Genomic DNA, 17,716 nt, shown 5'->3' with positions numbered 1-17,716 from the left:
GCGGGTTCGACAGCCGAGGGCATCGACCCGAAGAATATCATCATGTTCCCCCAGCTATGTTTCCCTGTCTTGTGCTTCCAGCACCGGCTACATCGCAGCAACCAACCATTGCGGCTTGACGAGACATTCGGAAACTCTATGAAGTCCTTACCGGCGTCTACAACCTGACTGATCTCATTGTGGGCTATAATTTTCAGGGACAAAATCGCATCAACCGAACCGACCAGCCCTGAACGACAACAGAACGAGAAGCACCCGGGGCAGCTCATGCTCCGGCCACAGGCTCGAAATCGCAAGGAACGCGGCCGTGAGGCCTCGGTACTGATGGCGGAATCCGATGTGATACTCCGCAGGAAGATGAACAACGACGACATGAGCAAGCGCAGGATCAAAATCGCGCCCGCGCGACGGCGGCGGCGCTCCGCCCGCCCCAACGCCCGTAGACGGCCAGCGTCGGAGTGGGACGATCCGAATCTCAACCCTGGCGTGGAGGACTTGAGACCGCCATCTTCGGAGTCGGAATCGGAATCGGAATCGGAATCGTTGTATGGAGATGAGGAAGTCGAAGAGTATGAAGAGGTATCAGGAGGCATGGGACCTCGGATTGCGGCGGGCAAATCACGCGGCGGGTCTTTGCCGCAGTCGGCATGCCGGCAGCCGGTTAACCGCATGATGAGGCAGGAGGAAGCGCCAGATTTGATGCAGGTGCGGGGCGGGGACGAACCCCCGGAAGGCTACTCTTCGAGCACGGCGCCGGCACCTCTTTCGCAAGAGGAAAAGTTGAAGCAAAGCCTAGGCAGGATAGAGGACTGGGTCAAGATCCTCGAGGGCCGCGCGGCAAACTGGAAGCGAGTCCAGGCGGGCGCCATGCAACACCTCGCCGTGTCGATAGAGGCATGGCACGCCCAGGACCCGACCCTCGAGCTTCCCAACATGCGATCCCTGCCGTACAACACGCCCACGTCCTCGGGGCTGCTGCCCTGGATATCCGGGGCTCTGAAGAAGAAGGAAACCGCCGCCCGGGAGCGGAAGGTTGTGCAGGAAGAACTCGCCAGGGCGCAGCATCACGCCGGTGTCCTGAGGGAGGAGCGTCCTGACCCCAGGACGGCCCAGGCCGAGAAGTATGCGGCTTGGGCGTATCAGCAGACGCTGCGGGGGGATCCCGGTTCCGAGTCGACGCAGCCCTACCCATGGGCTGCTCGTAACCCAGATCCACCAGTCCTTGACATTGTCGATCTTGACAACGATCCCAAGGAGAATCGAGATGGGCAAGCTCTATCACCGGCGAGACCGGAGGTCATTGTTATTGATGCCGACTCCAACGCGGATACACAAACACGGCTTGGACAATCGGTGAGCTCGGAGGTGATTATCGATTGGACACAGCCGGCGATTATCGATATGACAGGTCCGGCAGAGATTGTTGTTGATATGACAGGTTTGTCAGACTATTCCGTCCAACCACGGCCTTGTTTCCCCTCACAACGTAGGATCAAGCTAATCCCCATCAATACAGCAGAGACAGCGCAGCCGCCAACTCAACGGATCACTCGTCCTGACCGGCGGTGGAACCCATCCCGCGACCCCATTAATTTCAGGTCGCAGCGGGAATCATCCCCACCGGCCGTTCGTCGTGACCAGCGGCGGGATCTATTCTCGTTCTCAGGGATCAATCGTTTTGACCAGCAATGGAATCCATTCCCAGGGATGCCTCGTTCTGGTCAGCGGCGAGATCAACTCCAAGGGACCGACCTTCCTGACAGACGGTGGAATCCCTCCATGGGGACTATTAATTTCAGGCCGATGCGGAATCAACTCCCACCCGCCGCTGTTCGTAATCACGAACGGCAGCGGGACATAGTGCCAGGGACCACTGGTCCTATGCAGCAACTGAATCCATTTTCAGCGGCCTTTGGCTCTGACCAGCGGCGGAATCCGTCCCCGGCGCGCTATCAAAGGAGACCCAAGACTCGCCCTGTCGAGATCAACCCCACCGTCTTCAATGTGTTTGACGGCCCCGTGTCCAACATCTCGCAGCTCGAGAGGGAAAGGGCGCTGAGGCGAGAACAGGAATCCAGCCGCAGGAAGAGGAAGCGGGAGAGCGACAGGCAGAATGGCGCTGATGGCGGTCGCGAGCCGGATGTCACAGGAGGCCCCGACGGGTCAAGGGATGGAAGAGAAGGAGGCAGGTCGTACGACGCCGAAGCGGACCCCAAGAGGAGAAAGTTGGAGGACGAGATGAATGCGTACAAGGCTAGGGAGTTGGAGAAGATTAATAAAGAGGGCGAGGCTTGGGAGGAAGGAGTTTTGAGTTGGGTTGCCCTTAAAGCCAAGCACCTTTTTGAGTAGAGTTTGAACTTTTCTTTGGTCTTTTGTCTGTTTGTTTGTTTTTCTCTGGTTATAACTTGGTTACTCGCAGTCGTCATTAGTTCTAGTATAGTAAGCTTTGTTCTTTTCGCATGTAAGATTAGTTGTTTCAATCTGCTTTTCCAACGATCTACTGTTAGACCAATAATACTGAAGAAATGCTGGATGTAATATGACCGCATTACCATGCAACCCGTATAAAAAAGCACGGAAATGTCACCGAGAAAACGTACAAGTCCCAAGCAGGCATCTAAATCATTGTCATTGATACATGAAGCGTGAATCAAATCTCTATCAGTACTGCCGTCCTCCCGCAATGACCATGGCATCACCTCATTCTCTCCATCTCTCCATCTGTCTATCAACCCTTGTCTGCGCCCTGCCCCCTATCAACAGGCGGCGCACCGACCAACCATCCAACACCACTGACGAGGGAACCAAGCGCCGCTTCTCTTAGCTGGTCCCGCTTCCTCGCCCGCGGGTGGTCCGAATCGGCAGGCCCGTCATGCAGCGAGCCAATGGAGCTGGCGAGTGACGAGTCGTTGTGATCCGTTGACGACCTAGCAGCCTGCTCCCCGGATCGCTTTAGGCTTGACAGGGCGGAGAAGTTCCTCGAGGCCAAACGCGCGGTGGCGCGGGACAGGTCGAAAAGCGACAGCGGACTTTCCTCTGTCTGGTTGCTCCGCGCCGCCGACGAGAAACTGGTGGTCTGCGACCGTGTGGTGGTGTTGGTGGCGGCGCTGGCCGAGTACCCGCCTGGCATGGTGGTCAAATCTCCCTTGTCATCCCACGCGTTTTCGGAATCTGCTTCAGCGCGCACAGCCACGTCGAGCTCCTCCTCGCAGCGGCGGAAAGTGTTCAAGATCTCCTGTAGGGTGGCTGCTGGCGCTATGCGGAGCGCCGTAGATAGACACTCGATGCGCTGCTCCAAGTGTCGAATCTCCGGGTTGCTAGAGGTGTTGCCCAGATGTGTTGGTCGTAGGGTTTTTGCTGTGCGCCGGTACTTACCAGCCTGGAGAGCCGCTTTCCAAGACCACTCATCCACTATAGCGTCTTTGCCCGCCGCCGGGGCTGTTATTGATGCTAGTCGGTTCACCACGTACGAGTATGCTGTCTCAAAATCATCCTCGTTCAAGGCTGCATCCACGCACATCGCCGTGATACGCTTCTCTGCCATGGACCGCTCGATTGGCTTGAGCTCTGGCGTCAGGATCGAGTGACCATGCTGGTCGCGGACAGTCAGGCCAGCTTCAACCATATGATTGCCCAGGTCAATCAGACCTTGGATGTTGGTATAACTCTTTGGATTTTGTTCGAGGACCTTGGCGACAATAGAAATAGGGTCGGGATGTACGCGCATCACGACGGGTGTGAACGGCTCACCCTGCTTCAGGACTAGCCTGTAGTCGCTCAGAGAGTGGGTGGCTTTGAGGAGTGCCTCCAACCTCTGGGCAGCAGGCGTTGACTTTTCTATTGTTTTAGGGAAAGCGTTGATGCTTCTGAACGTTAGTCATTCATACTTGGCTGGGTATGAGACAACTTGTTATTGAGAGTGAACATACATGTCATTACACTTCTTCAATCCACCCCTTGTCCTGTTGGGGTTGGATGCATTATCGTATGCGTTCATGGCTGCAGCAAATATCGTATCCTGGAGCGCTTTCTGTGGTATTGGCGCATCTGGCGAGTCTTCATATAATGACCGCGCAAGAGAGTACCCTGAGGTTTGACTGTTAGTATGTTTCAATGAATTTGGCATCTATAGGAGTTCAACATACTTGTGTTGTTCAGAAGGCCCTTGAGAATCTCGATCTCGAGAAACTCCCTGTTCACCCGGCCAAAAACTCCGCACCCATCGACAGAAGACGGTGTGCCGTACTCTTCTGCCCCCCAGTCGCGAAGCCACGAGATTTCGTTTCTCGCTCGGATCCAATACTTGTCATCTGATTTGGGGGCGTTGCCGCCGCAAACCGCATGTATGAGTTTTGTTGCCTCTGCCTTTTGATCACGCTCATTTTGCATCAAGCAAAGTTCTGCTGCCCGCTTAATAGTGCATGGGCTTCCCGCTCTGGTTAAAATATAGGCGCTGAGGCACGTTGCGTAAAGAAGCTGCACAGGAGCCGAGGCAGGCTTCGTGAGCGGATTCGCCTCGTCAAGAAGGTCCCCACGAAGATGCTCCGCGTTCTTCGGGGCCATTATGCCGTCCTTGCAGCTTCCGAGTAGTTCCTTCGGCATCGGTGACAATAGTGATGCGGCGGTGGGCAGAGGCGGTGCAGGATCCTCATCAAGAAGTGACATGATTTTCTCTACTATACCGTGAGCCCCCTCTAATGCATCCACCGAAGCTTCTGGGACGAGATATGCCGATGCCAGCGCAGTCCGCGCATACCTGCGTTCCATGTACTGCTGCTCCTCCTCCTCCAGCCACGCCGTGCCCTCATAGGCGCCAAGATCTGCGTCCCCCGGGCCGTCCCACTGTTCTATAGCGTTGACAGCTACCTTCCAGGACCCAGAGGCCTGGGCGGCGAGCCATTGAAGTACTTCCTCCCATCCCGGGCAGAGTTCCTCTGGTTTCGCCACCTGTCCCTGGTCTCCCTTAGGGATGAGGCCATGTTGTCGACTTGTCCACCTGGAGTCATTATAGAGCCAGGGGCTAACCAGGCCTCGCAGATCCCTGCCCACAGAATCGTACTGTTGGTCGTCCTTGGAAATTCCAGTCTGAGAAAGGAGGAGTCTGGCAGCTACACGGTCGGGAAGGCGTTCAAACTCCGCAAGAGTCTGAGGTACAGGGTCACCAGGATAGTATTCGCAATTACGCCTCAAGAGTGGCGTGAGAACTGAAATGAACCATGTTCGTAGGTAAGGCGAATGGTCGATGAAAGGGGCGAACAACCATGGAAGCTCGTTCAGAAGTCCGGCCTCTTCGTCAACCCGGTATGCGCGCCGGAGGAGGAAGAGCGACAGGTGGTCTTCCGGATCAACCTCAGCCGGCGCATGCTCCCACGACAGCTTGAGCAAGTGGAGCTTCTTGGCCTTCTTGACGGCCTGCTCATCCGAGAGCTCTTCTATATGCGGTGCATCGAATTCGACGGGGCTGCGATCAGGGTCGTCTGGAGAGGGGTACTGGCCAGATTCGATCTGAGCGACCAAGTCGACGTACTCGGCGCTTCGTACGGTTTCGGGAAGATATGTAAGAATGATGCGCAGTAGCAACTCCTTGCGCAGTATCTGGCCATGTAATGACGCTAGGTATGATATGGCCGCAATGTCGGCTTTGGCAGCTAGGTGGGCAGCCAGCAGGACAATATGGGGCGCCGAAGGGACCGACATTTTGCCTGCCTTTTAGAGGTACTTTTCATGGCGCTCAGAGCTTGGTATGGATGAAAAATCGGCTTGTTATGAGCTTCGCATGGCTGCAGTATCCTTTATGAATGTCGTATTCACCAAGTGCAGGTTAATTCCCGACTTGTTGTAGGTACAAGATCTTATTCAGCACATAGGCTTTTGTCGTGTAACTACGTAGCTTGTTGTTATCATCGGGCCAGTTCCCAAAGTATCATAATGCCATGCAATCATCGACGTGGGGCGGTTGACAAAAAAGTGTGGCTAGTGCTTGAGCTGTACCTGTGGCGCATCAAGGCACAGCAACAGTACATGGTCACCCCTGACGTCGCTAGTCTGGTGGCCTTAGGATGGAAATCGGCGGCGCGAGGCGAGCTCCGCCCAATTCACGGTCCCCGAAGCCGCAACTTTACTGCCGACCTCTCGTAAATCGCAACCTCACGACGCCGCATCAATTACGTTAGCCTCTCTCAACTACTGCAGGGAGCTTCACAACACTTGTCATGGCGTCAGGATACGGACTTACAGGGGGTAGGTGACCAGCTCAACGGCCAATTGACTCCCAAACGTTTACTCGAGCTCGGCAATTGACGACAACAAAACCAGGTCCCTCCCGCTGCTTTCCCTTCTGGCAGGAATTGCTCGCCTGCTACGTCGTCAACACCTCCGGCGAGGATGATTCGGGCAAGAAGAAGTGTGCTCCGGCCCTTGAGGACTACTACGAGTGCCTGCACCACAAGAAAGAGGTGCGCAACAACAGCTTCCTCTCCATGATTCGGTGCACAATGGCTTCTTGTGCACATTTCATCTCCGGCTTTGATTCCTCACTCGCCAAATGCACAGGTTACTAATATTTCTCCAAACAGCGTGCACGTGTCGAGGCCCTCCAGCTGGCATACCGCAGGGCGGAACATGCTAACCCTAGGGAAGATCCTCCAACGGCAGGGCAGATACGAAACTTGGGATTAATAGGAAAGGAGGAAGACACGAAGAAGGTGCTTGGACGATGAGCACAAGGGTTTTATTACTATGGAGCTGTGGTTAGGGAGCTATCCTGAACAGGTTTTGCTCTCGTGTACATTCTAAAAAGTACTGTTGACACGCAATTCCGATCGAGCATTCTTTTCATACGCAGACAAAGTTTTGGTATTGTCGTTCGCTGGTATGACAGCGAGTCTGGTGGAGTATGGTGCTACATGGGAAGGTGTAGCGTCGGGTCTGTTTGCTTGTTTTTGGGGGATTGTGTTTGTTTTGTGATCGAGGAGGCTGCGGCGTTGGTGTAAACCACGAACGCAAGGACCCCACCCAAGAAGGCGATTGCGTGAAGTTCACTTTGGCCTCACCTTTCAGCAAGTGGAAAATTTATTCTGCAACAGTGTTTGCAACAGAAGCGTTTGCACTTTGGCTTTGAAGAGCTGGACTCGACCGTTGCAGCTTGAGCTTAGGTAGTCTAGGCAGGCTCGTTCCTTCCTCCCCAGACCACCATGCAATACCTCCCACTTCGTTTCCCTTTTGTTTACGCAACAGGAACTTTCCTCAAGACCTAAATTCTTCTTCGGCCCTCGGAACGTTTTAGTAAACGCTCCTTTTTGTGATTCTTCCGTCAGGCCACTTGTACCCGCTAGGCTTCTATAATCGGCGATACGCTTCACCATTCAACCACATACTGACCTTCATTCCCAGCCAACTTGGGTGGCTTGAACGAAGCTTTTCAAATGCCTTCTTTTCGGGGAATTGAAATCTCCCTCGTCACTGTCACAGATTTTAATTCGACTTGCCTACCGGAGTTCCCGCACCCTGATGGGTCTTCATTCAAGCTACAACAGCAGCATGCTGGGCCCGATGACACGAGACGAGCGAGGTCCGCCAGCCGGTCCTGTGCCCCCAAACCTAACTCTCGAATATCGGTATATGTTCCATCACAACCAAGTGAGTGTCGGTTGCCGTCTTACCCCGCCGTTTCAGAGCAATATCAGCATGGTCCGTTGGGGACGGCCAAGTGGTGGAGGTCGACATTTTTGGCCGCTTTTGGTGGCCTCTTAAGATATCGTCCCTTGCTTGACTCCATCTAAATATCATATTTGTAGCTGCTATCCGGAATTTCGATATGACCGCTGACAGCATTTGGCAGATACCAAGTTCTTCTTTGACTACAGAGTCACCAAACTACCCCCATCGACACCCGAAGCTCCAGAAACAAAATACCTTTTCTTCAAAGTCTTCATTAACGGTCGTCATATCGTGGCCTGGGGCATTGATCTCCGTAAAGTCACCAGCGGCTCGGCCTACCGAGCTTTGTACGGACCTGGCAGGCATTACCAGCATTACTCTGAAGACGGCAAGACTGTCATGACGCAGCCAGGCATCGAGGCGAGGTACTTCTGGTTCTTATCTGATGCCGGAACTTTCGGCCAGAATAGCAGTGTCAAATCGGTTGCCGAAGATGGCGGACTCATCGAGGTCCAGGTTTTCAGAGCCAAGGGAAGAACAAGTCGCACTCCCGTGCTGGACCCGTACCGCAGTCAGGACAGGTACGGCGTTGGGTAAGAATGTTCCCTAAGTACCCCTTTTCGATATGTATCCCCTAACTGACCTACCATGCAGCGTCTTGAGTGACGGCCTTGTGGACAGACCAGAGGAGGCAGCTTACTACGACTACCATCTCTATGACCCAAAAGAAGCCCCGTTTGCAACATTTGATTTCCACTACCGTTCGTGGCAGAACTTGAGACAACTTCATATCATCCCACAAGATGACCTTCAACCTTCTGCATCACGCGCTGATGATACTTTCGGCCCATCTGACGTTGGATCTGCAAAGCCTGTGTGGGAAGAGTTGGAGGAGTTTGGGGGTGGTGTCCACAAGGAGCGCCAACAAAGGCAAACCCAGCATTCCCGAAGCAGTTCCGCACCTAGGGCATCAACCTATATGCTGCTCGAAGAGGATATCAGCATTTTTGATCATCCACGTACTTGTGGTCCCGCTGCTCCGATAATGAGAAGAAGCAACAGTGTTGATGTCAGAAATTACCAACTGAGTATCCCGCCACAGCTAGAGCCTCCCACCACAGCGTCTTTCAGTAACCGAATTCCTCAACCTAGCAAGGCCCTGCGTGATAGTACGGCTTGCGAGTTTCTCATGCGCCGCCCATTGCCGGAGCTTCCACTACCCGACCTAACAGACGACGTCGATCCACGGACATCCCGTGGTTCAATAGCGACATCAAGAAGGTCATCTGTCTCCTCTAGAGCGCCCTCAATCACTCCATCACTGCTTCCATATATTGATGGGGAATCATTTGTCTCCGAGAGCTTCGAGCTTGGCGTGGCAAAAGGAATAGAGCTCTCACAGAAGAAGGACAAGGAAGACAAGCTCTGGCATCGATGGTCGCGCAAGAAGACGGCTATGGCATTGCCTGCAGAGTGGTTATCTTCTAGGTCTAAGACGTCACCGTCGACGGGACAAATGGCGTTTGATGATTCAAAAACTCAAGAGACGGGAAAGCTGTCCAAAATCTCCGATGTTTCTGGCTCGGATTATGACACCAGTTCCACCGCATCCTCTACCAGTTTCTATCAATCTGACTGCGAAATGTCGCATGATTCGAGCGCAGCACCGCGAGAGCTAGAAGACGATGTGCTCGGTGAAGAGGAGCAATCGCAAATGACACTGACACCAGTGCAAGAGGAACGTCGACGCAGGGATATAGACACCGCTGGTGCAGGAAAAGTTAGTCCCAAAGCGAAGCAACTACTCGGAGATGAGCTGGATTTCTCCTCAAACTTTGCATTATCTTCCAGCAAACGAAGGGCCAATCCATCCGTCCACTCGTTCGCCACCATGAGCATATCTGAATCGGAGTGGGCTAGCGGCTCACCGTTGGCCTCCAAGGGCACGAGAGGTCAGCGTCAACCCAGCACAAACTTCCTAACCAAGCTTTGGAGCCCGCGCGCCAAGAATAGCTCCGCCAACAGCAAGTCACCACCTGTCGAAAGACCAAGTGGACGTGCGGACGGGTCGCTCAAGGAACTAAAAAAGAAAGCTTTCGGTGCAAGCGGCTCTAGTCTGGTAGTTGGGCTTGGTGGACATATGGAGCCTGTTAATACTTGGATTTGAGAGGGATAATACAATCGGTGGTTGTACTAGACCGTCGCTTCTTGGGTCTCAAATCTCAGACGCCACGGCAAGTCTGAAAAAGGATGATGCTGTCCCCAGGTCCCGCGTCTCGGTTCCCTTACCGGTCCGGTCTGTAGTATATTTGCCATGTGGTATTGGAGACATGTTGACATGGTGGTCAAAGATATTTGCCCGTGTGTGTTGGGCTAGATTCTGTCTAGGATTTTATCGCCCTCGTTGCCAGAGATAATGAAAAAGAGCTTATTCAAGCCCCGCTCGGCTTCAAATAACGAAATCGGGTACATGTCAGAATTTAGATTGGTTTGCGCTACGTACAGACCATGTCCACCATCAAGAACCCGTTACTGTTGGTAGATCTAAGGCCACTCATGTCAGCATAGTGGCAATAATAAAATCATACGTGGAATCACATGTGCGCCGGGAAGCTGCTTTGAAGGGCATGCCCTTAGCCCTCGAGTTGCGGCTCTCGCTTGACTGTGACTGACTATGCATACTCTAAGATTTGGCCAAGCATCTTAAAATGCCAGAGGAGCAGTCAGAAAACTCCCACATCTCTTTTGGAGAGATAAGCGACAATATTTGACTGAGAGACCGTTCTCAAAGAGGCTCTCGTTGGAATCATTCCAGACCAAGAACGTTACCAAGTCACAAAGTTTCTTTTTAGGCTCCGTCAATGACTTATACTAGCTTTGCGTAAAACCAATCCGGAGATGGAAACATTAGCAGGTGGTGCGTGCATCTGCCGCAAGAGGCATGTACTTTGATCCTGGGCAAGCTGTCCATGAACACGTATGGACATCGAGCTTGGGAGAAGAGTTGTTGCAGAACGATATGTAAGCCGAAGAGACTATTAAAGACAAAGAATTGTACGGGACGGGGGCGTTCGATTTGTCCTCCCGACTGGGCCGCATTTGCTCCATGGCCAAGAGTAGTAACAGTAGTTCACGTTCTGACATGTTACTGACATAGTATCTTCCGCTAAACCTCACCCAAACCTGTACCACCGACAACGCACTCCTCGAGCCGGAAGATATAGTGAACAGCTTTCTGCAATGGCACATACTGTAGGAAGGCACCCAGCAACCGGAATCGAGTTCTGGTTGAGGGAGAATAAATGGTAGTGCAGGTTGTGTGACTGAAAGGAGGTCCCTGAAGGATTCTAGGATCCTGCAACTTGTCCATGTCTATAGTATGAGAGTAAAGAAGGCAACATGTGGAAAAGAAAGAAGAAGAAAAAGCTTGTGCAAAAAACCTATCGGCAGACGATAGTTGCGGAACGACAAAAATGCAAAACATACAACACCGAGGATTCCCCAGTGGTCACCCACCTGAGTACTAGTTCGGCCCTCACTGGTTTGACTAGGGGAGAGCGGACGGGATCCCGTATATTCCAGTAGGTATGGTCGTATGTGGAAGTGTGGTCTTGCAATACATTTGATATTGTAAACCTAGTGAAGCACCAAGCAAGTGGAAGGAGATAGGTGATAGGTAGGTGGGCAATAGTATACATATATTGATACGGTATGCTAATTTTATTTGATAAGAGTTATAAGCTTCTTTCAAATGATCCCAAGGCATACGGCAATATCATTTTGGATTTCTCTCACCTCTCTGGTCCGTAATGATGAGGTTTTGGTTTCTAACGAAGGACGTACGTGAATGAGATTGGCTATCAAATCCATCCTTGAATCTCAATCCAGACGAAAGAAATCGGGCATGGAGATAAAACGCCACGGACCCGACATCATACCTAGAATTTTCTGGCAAGAGATGGATAGTTGATCGATCTTGTTTTGGCGATGAGTTTGAGATGGATGGTGATGGCGTACGCGGACGTCAACTGCACGTGACTGTTGCCTCATGATTAGTGATTTTTACTGCATTCGCCCCTCAATCGACTTTCCCAATATGATGACTCCGACAAACAAACAACAACCAACAACCTTGTTCCGCCTCCATCGACCATTAGAGTGGTATAATTTCCTCAGTTTCATATACCTCAAACGCCAAACAAGACCATACCGGATCTCTTATCCTATTAAAATGGCGGACCCATTCGAAGATGTCATGAACCTTGAAGAGCAATTCTATCAAGAGGGTTATCAGCAGGGAATGGCAGATGGCGCCAAGGCTGGCAAGATGGAAGGGAGAGGGCTCGGATTGGAGAAGGGGTATGAGAAGTTCATGGAGAGCGGCAGGTTATATGGCAGGTCCTTGGTCTGGGCCAGTCGGCTTCCGCAAGGCCAACAAGCAGAATCGGGAGCGCCGGAAAGCCAAAAAACACAGCCATCTCAGTCCCAGCTTCCTATGCTGTCAGGAAATCCAAGACTCAAGAAGAACATTGTGACTTTGCACGCCCTGGTCGAGCCCGAAACTCTTGCGACAGAAAATTCAGATGAGGCCGTCAATGATTTCGACGACAGGATAAAAAGGGCACAGGGCAAGGCAAGGATAATAGAGCGGATGACGGGAGATCAGGTTCCGCAAGTTGCCGACAAGGAAACAGGATCTAAGTTGGCGAGCAACGTAAGCAAAGGAAACCTGGAAGTCTGAGGGGATGGATGGTGCACATACCTAGAAGTAAAGACAGTTTTGCCTGGCTGCCGGTTGTCAAGCTGAAGTGGTCATCGTTGATACCTACCTACGCACAATACAAATGGGAACAAGCACAAGAGACCGGAGTTGAAACACAAGAAACCTTTTTCAGAAGCCAAATCTATGCTGCCTGATTCTGTTATGTACAACCGCAAATGCTCTCTCCCACAGCCGACTGCTCATTTGAAAGACCTCGCCGGGTACCTGAAGTATTGTTAGCATCATTTCCATACATCCAAAGATGTAGACAGGGTATAAAACTTACTCTTCAGAATATGACTGCTCAGAGACCTCGTACTTGTGCACATCCCACTTGCCACTAATCAGGCTCTCACCGGCCGGGGTAGGCGGCAGACCACCGACGAACACGTCCAACGCGGCGCTCTTGCCGTTCTTCTCAAAGAAAGCAGCCAATCCGCTGTTGCCAGCCTCCTTGGCCTGGACGAGAGCCTTCTCGCCGGCCTCACCTATGAGCTCGGCCTTGGGGGCGGCCGCGTTGCCAACGGTCAGGAGCGCGACGGCGTCGGCCTGCTTGATAACCGACAGCGCCGGGTAGTTGCGGCGGTGGTCACGCTTCCAGTATGGGTTGTCGGCGATGTCACCGGCAGGCAGCGTGACGGGGTCGTCGTAGGCCATGGGGTCGTTGGATCCCGGGGCCGGGTAGCGGAAGTGTGGGTTCAGCGGCACACCATTCGAGCGGTTCGGGTCAATTGAGAGAGATTTGCGGATCTTCTCCCAGATTCCAGCCGATTGGAGGGTTTGTTTCTGGATTGTGAGCCAGCAGAGACAGGCATCAGCGTCTGTTCTACCATTGCATCTGGCTATCTAGGAAGTAGGTAGGCATGCATGCGGGCGGCCCAGTGCAGGTCAAAGTCGACCGAAATCACAGTCTGGCCGAAGTCTGCACGTCGGTCGCCAATTGAATGGCGTTGAGGGTCTTGAACATACCGTTGCGATGTTCATCACGCCGCCGGCAGCCTTAGCTGCCGCTTGGGAAGCCATTGTGTAATGATCTTTTGTGAGTGAGGCTGTAGAGGTACTTGGCGCTGCTCGTTTCCAAGGCGTCCAAACGATGATGGAACCTACCTTGAGATGGATCACGAATTGAAGCACGCTGAGAGGCTGCCTGTCTGCCGGGGTTTAACCGATGATGGCCAACAGATGCTGTGAAAAAGCAAGACCCACTTGACCTGAGCTCTAGCCATTGGAATTCAAACCAACGCAAACCCTCACAGGTACAAACCAAACCGTGCATCATCCTTTAAACTTTGTGTACCAACCTACCTACCCTACCTCCATTGTGTTTGACAAAGTTATGGAAGTTGTTGCAATTCCCGACTAGACCGATTAAGGCCAGAACATTTTTTTTGTTGTCAATCAGGCAAAAAAAAAAAAAAAAAAAAAAAAAAAAAAAGATTCGGTAGTTTGCGGATAGTCGGATACTGATACTTTTAGGTACCTGACTACTCTACTTTCGGGACTGTTCTACCATCAAACCTTGCTCAAAATGCGAGACAACACCATACAGGCGCAGCCAAGCAGCCTTGACAGCCTTGGGAACGACGGTCGGTTTTTGGTTTTGGTACACGCGTCTGGCAAGAAACGGTGCTAGACGCCAGTCAAATCCTGTCATTCCGTCACCGTTGATCGCGAACCATAAAATTAGGTACATGCGCTGCGAGCAATCACCCATTACGTGTCTTCAGTTGTGGACCGCGAGTCGAGAAGGACAAACGGCAATGTCGATTTTGGACATTCCCGCACGAGTACCGTGCCGACCGTCCCATCGTGAATCCAATCGAATAGAGTCCTGCCTCTTTTCATTTCCTCCAGGAGTGTCACGGATAGGTCCTTCCAGCCCCTGACCTTGTCATCTGGTTTTTCCCCCTCCCGTGCTCTGAGCTCGATAAAGCTTACCCCAGTTCGTGGACTGCGCCGTGGTCCGAGCTTCATCCACCCCTTGTCTGTGGTCGCTCACTCCACGCGCCTCGATCTCGACCTCCCCAGATCTGCGCTTCCCGACTGTTTTCCCTTTTCTCTTGCTTGCGACTTTACACTACTGTACAGTCGTTACCTCAACTCAATCCCATTGCGCGTCTCCTTGATTCTTTTTGTCGCAAACATTTGGGTTTCATGAGCCATATCTTCAGTGCTCGTTACTGCGAAGCACAATTTATTTTTTTCTGAGAGCTTGCTCTTATATCTGCCTACTTCCCCACATAATCGCGCAATGGCCCCTGAGCTTCGCAAGCGCAAAGCTCCCGCGCAACCCGCGCCGCCTCCACCAGCCAAGAAGAAGGCTTCGCCCAAGCCCAAGGCCGCAGAGGCTACCAAGGCTAAAAAGGCTGTCACCCCACCCAAGGAGACAAAGCCCACAAAGTCGAAATCTCCTGTAAACGGCAAGGATTCGGTCAAGCCTGCTGCCTCCACCCCCGCAAAGGTTGGCGATGTTGTCGACCTCGACGGCTTCGGGGGTGAGGTCGAGACGCACGACGGCAAGAAGGTCACCCTGAAGCAGCTGGTCGATGAGAGCAAGGCCGGCGTCGTTCTGTTTACGTATCCCAAGGCATTGACACCAGGATGTATGGCGCACTTTCTCCCGATTCCGACTCCCCACATAGGCGCATGAGTGCAATGGCGTCGCGGTGGACTTGGATCTAAGGCCAAGAATGCTGACATTTCGTACGAATAGGCACCAAGCAAGCATGCCTATTCCGCGACTCGTACGAGCCGCTAACGGCTGGCGGACTGGCCATCTATGGCCTCTCGGCTGACACTCCCAAGGAGAACGCCAAGTTCAAGGAAAAGAAGGAGCTACCATACTCGCTTCTGTGTGATCCCAAGGCAACACTGCTCGCGGCCATCTCCCTCAAGAAGGGCCCAGGGAAAGCGGCGCGTGGAGTCTTTGTCATTGACAAGACCGGTAAGGTCCTTGCCGGCGAACTGGGCAGTCCGGATAAGACCCTCGATATAGTCAAGGGACTGCTCGCTGAGACCAATGGCGCTGCGAAGGATGCAGCACCCAAGGTTGAAGAGGCCAAGGAGGTGGTAGAGGAAAAGAAAGAGGAAGCAGAGAAGGGCGAGAGTGAGAACAAGGATGAGAAGGAGGCCGAGAAGGAGGAAGAGGCCGAGAAAGAGAAGGATGAGGTCGAAAAGGAGAAGAAGGAGGCTGACAAGGAGGAGAAGGAGGCCGAAAAAGAGGAGAAAGAAGCCGAGAAGAAGATTGAGGAGGAGGCTGAGAAGAAGATTGAAAAGGAGACAGAGAAGGATGCCGAACAGGAGGCTGAGAAGAAGGACTGAGAATGACATCCTGGATCTCTCAGCGGTTGGTCGTTCCTCTCTGAAGGTCGAACTCCGTGGTATTATTTCTTTTACCTATGTATCATAGTTTTTACCTATGTATCATGGTGTAGGATGAGCAACGATGGTGATTTTCGTTATGTAATGATATATACAGCTTTATAGAAGTATTGCAAAACCAAATCGAATGTCTCGTCACGTAACAAACAAGAAGCATGATTCTAGCGTGGAAAAACAATTCATCCCAGTAAAGTATGTATTTCATTCTGCTGACAGATCGTCTATTAAATTACAGTCTAACCGAAAAGTCGCTCACAACTCATCATGACCAGAGGCCATCACTGGCTTGTCTGGCCTTCCACTGTCCTTGTGAAGGTCGACGCCAATCTTTTGCCTATACTTCTCCCACACTGACCAAAACTCATTCTCCATACCGCTGTCCATCTGGTCGGGGAGTATGACAGTGTACTCGACGAATAGGTTGCCGAACTCGACGGTGTGGTACACGCTGTCGATATCCTCATGCCACTTGGGCATGCCCTCGCCCGGGACCATCTCTACGTGACCGGGCTGGACGACCTCGCCCCGCTTCCGGCCAATCTCGACGACGTGACCGTCAAGATGCGTAATGTTACGCTTCCAGTCGCCCATCCAAGCCTCGCGCAATGAGATGACCTCCTTCCAGAACAGATCGTCGCCCTTGCGGCGAAAGAATACACCGTCGACGTGGTCTGGGTTGTCCTCCTCCAGAGATGGCGGTTTCTCCGTCAGGGTCACGACCAAATCTCCAGCAACATAATCCGGGCTCGCGTCGGCCTCGTTCTCAAAGATGACCTGCGAGTCGCGGGGAGCGCCGCGCTGTATGTTGATCTGCACGGTTGTGGGCTTGCGCACGACCCTCGCGCCGCCGCACGCCTTGCACTTGTGCTTGATGGACTTGCCGCGGCCGCCGCAGGCGTCGCACTGCATCTGAACCTGCTGGTACATGCCAGGGGCGATCTGGTGGCGCTGGACGCGCACGCCGTGGCCGTTGCACGCGGTGCACTGGTCGACGACGCCGTCGGCTGAGCCGCTGCCGTCGCACTCCTCGCAGATGTGCTGCCTCTCCCACTGGAACTCGGTGGCGCGGCCGTTGTAGAAGTCGCGCAGCGACACGGCGAGCTTGACCTCGACGTTGTGCCCGCGGCGCTGGCCAGAGTTGAAGTGGCCCCCGCCGCCGAAGAAGCGAGAGAACAGGTCAAAGGGGTCGTGGTGGTGCCCGCCGCCGCCGCCGCCCTGCTGGTGCTGCTTCAGACCCTCGTGGCCGTGCTGGTCGTAGATGCGGCGCGTCTGCTTGTCGATCAGGGCCTCGTATGCCTCAGAGACCTGGACGAACTTGCCCTCTGCTGTGGAGTCGCCGCTGCGGGAAGGAAGAAAGGTGTCAGAATCGCCCGAGCGGGAGAGTGGATGTGGACGCTGTGCGCATGACTTACGGATTCTTATCCGGGTGATACTTTTTGCTCAGTCGCCTATATGCGATCTTGATAGCCTTTTCGTCGGCATTTCTGTCGATTTCAAGAACCTATGACGAAGAAGAGATATGAGTATATAATCGCCTTAGGTAGCTCAGTCGTTGACGATGTGTATATATTTGGATAGGTGGATGGTTTACCTTGTAGTAGTCCTCGGCCGCGAAGACCAGTTGGACTAGCGAGAAAAGCAGCCAGGCTGCCCTTGATAACAGCATGGTATCAAAAGGTGCACTTGTCTGTTTGAGTAACGCTATGTATACCTGGCCTCTAACCTTGCGGGCAATAATGCAAGACGGCAAAAAAAGAGAACACAATCAGAAAAAAGAAAAGAAATTGGCAAGACAGGAAATCTGGACTTGAAAAAAAAAAAAAAAAAGAGAATTTCAAATCAAAAAAAAGACGGGAGACACGCGAGAAATAGGGTGCGCACTTGGAAACCAAGATAGATAGCAAACAGCGGGGA

General features: G+C 52.7%; 7 protein-coding genes across 7 annotated transcripts; 4 read left to right on the top strand and 3 right to left on the bottom strand.

The window, feature by feature from the left end:
* Positions 1 to 324: 324 nt before the first annotated feature.
* Positions 325 to 2,349, top strand: PgNI_01945 (uncharacterized protein; the record flags this gene model as incomplete). The annotated part of the gene is made up of 2 exons (XM_031122016.1): positions 325 to 1,438; positions 1,517 to 2,349. 2 exons carry the CDS (start codon positions 325 to 327, stop codon positions 2,347 to 2,349), a joined length of 1,947 nt encoding a protein of 648 aa, XP_030987848.1.
* Positions 2,350 to 2,728: 379 nt separating this feature from the next.
* On the bottom strand, positions 2,729 to 5,697 carry PgNI_01944 (uncharacterized protein; the record flags this gene model as incomplete). The annotated part of the gene is made up of 3 exons (XM_031122015.1): positions 2,729 to 3,866; positions 3,930 to 4,086; positions 4,146 to 5,697. The coding sequence occupies 3 exons, from the start codon at positions 5,695 to 5,697 to the stop codon at positions 2,729 to 2,731; spliced, it is 2,847 nt and encodes a 948-aa protein (XP_030987849.1).
* A 382-nt stretch (positions 5,698 to 6,079) lies between these two features.
* On the top strand, positions 6,080 to 9,826 carry PgNI_01943 (uncharacterized protein; the record flags this gene model as incomplete). Its single annotated transcript, XM_031122014.1, has 5 exons — positions 6,080 to 6,240; positions 6,316 to 6,455; positions 6,576 to 6,704; positions 7,849 to 8,252; positions 8,314 to 9,826. Exons 1-5 carry the CDS (start codon positions 6,213 to 6,215, stop codon positions 9,824 to 9,826), a joined length of 2,214 nt encoding a protein of 737 aa, XP_030986574.1. The 5' UTR covers positions 6,080 to 6,212.
* A 2,064-nt stretch (positions 9,827 to 11,890) lies between these two features.
* Positions 11,891 to 12,400, top strand: PgNI_01942 (uncharacterized protein; the record flags this gene model as incomplete). Its single annotated transcript, XM_031122013.1, has 1 exon — positions 11,891 to 12,400. The coding sequence occupies one exon, from the start codon at positions 11,891 to 11,893 to the stop codon at positions 12,398 to 12,400; it is 510 nt and encodes a 169-aa protein (XP_030986575.1).
* A 129-nt stretch (positions 12,401 to 12,529) lies between these two features.
* On the bottom strand, positions 12,530 to 13,500 carry PgNI_01941 (uncharacterized protein). The gene is made up of 3 exons (XM_031122012.1): positions 13,391 to 13,500; positions 12,708 to 13,207; positions 12,530 to 12,646 (listed from the first exon to the last, which is right to left on the bottom strand). Exons 1-3 carry the CDS (start codon positions 13,442 to 13,444, stop codon positions 12,622 to 12,624), a joined length of 579 nt encoding a protein of 192 aa, XP_030987852.1. The 5' UTR covers positions 13,445 to 13,500; the 3' UTR covers positions 12,530 to 12,621.
* Positions 13,501 to 14,114: 614 nt separating this feature from the next.
* PgNI_01940 (uncharacterized protein) lies at positions 14,115 to 15,925 on the top strand. Its single transcript, XM_031122011.1, has 2 exons — positions 14,115 to 15,024; positions 15,135 to 15,925. Exons 1-2 carry the CDS (start codon positions 14,673 to 14,675, stop codon positions 15,740 to 15,742), a joined length of 960 nt encoding a protein of 319 aa, XP_030987853.1. The 5' UTR covers positions 14,115 to 14,672; the 3' UTR covers positions 15,743 to 15,925.
* Positions 15,926 to 15,984: 59 nt separating this feature from the next.
* On the bottom strand, positions 15,985 to 17,708 carry PgNI_01939 (uncharacterized protein). Its single transcript, XM_031122010.1, has 3 exons — positions 17,394 to 17,708; positions 17,215 to 17,303; positions 15,985 to 17,141 (listed from the first exon to the last, which is right to left on the bottom strand). Exons 1-3 carry the CDS (start codon positions 17,466 to 17,468, stop codon positions 16,055 to 16,057), a joined length of 1,251 nt encoding a protein of 416 aa, XP_030987802.1. The 5' UTR covers positions 17,469 to 17,708; the 3' UTR covers positions 15,985 to 16,054.
* Positions 17,709 to 17,716: the final 8 nt, after the last annotated feature.

The sequence above is a fragment of the Pyricularia grisea genome (assembly GCF_004355905.1).
Source record: "Pyricularia grisea strain NI907 chromosome Unknown Pyricularia_grisea_NI907_Scaffold_1, whole genome shotgun sequence".
Taxonomy (NCBI): Eukaryota; Fungi; Ascomycota; class Sordariomycetes; order Magnaporthales; family Pyriculariaceae; genus Pyricularia; species Pyricularia grisea.
This window is presented reverse-complemented; position numbering and strand designations above follow the sequence as displayed.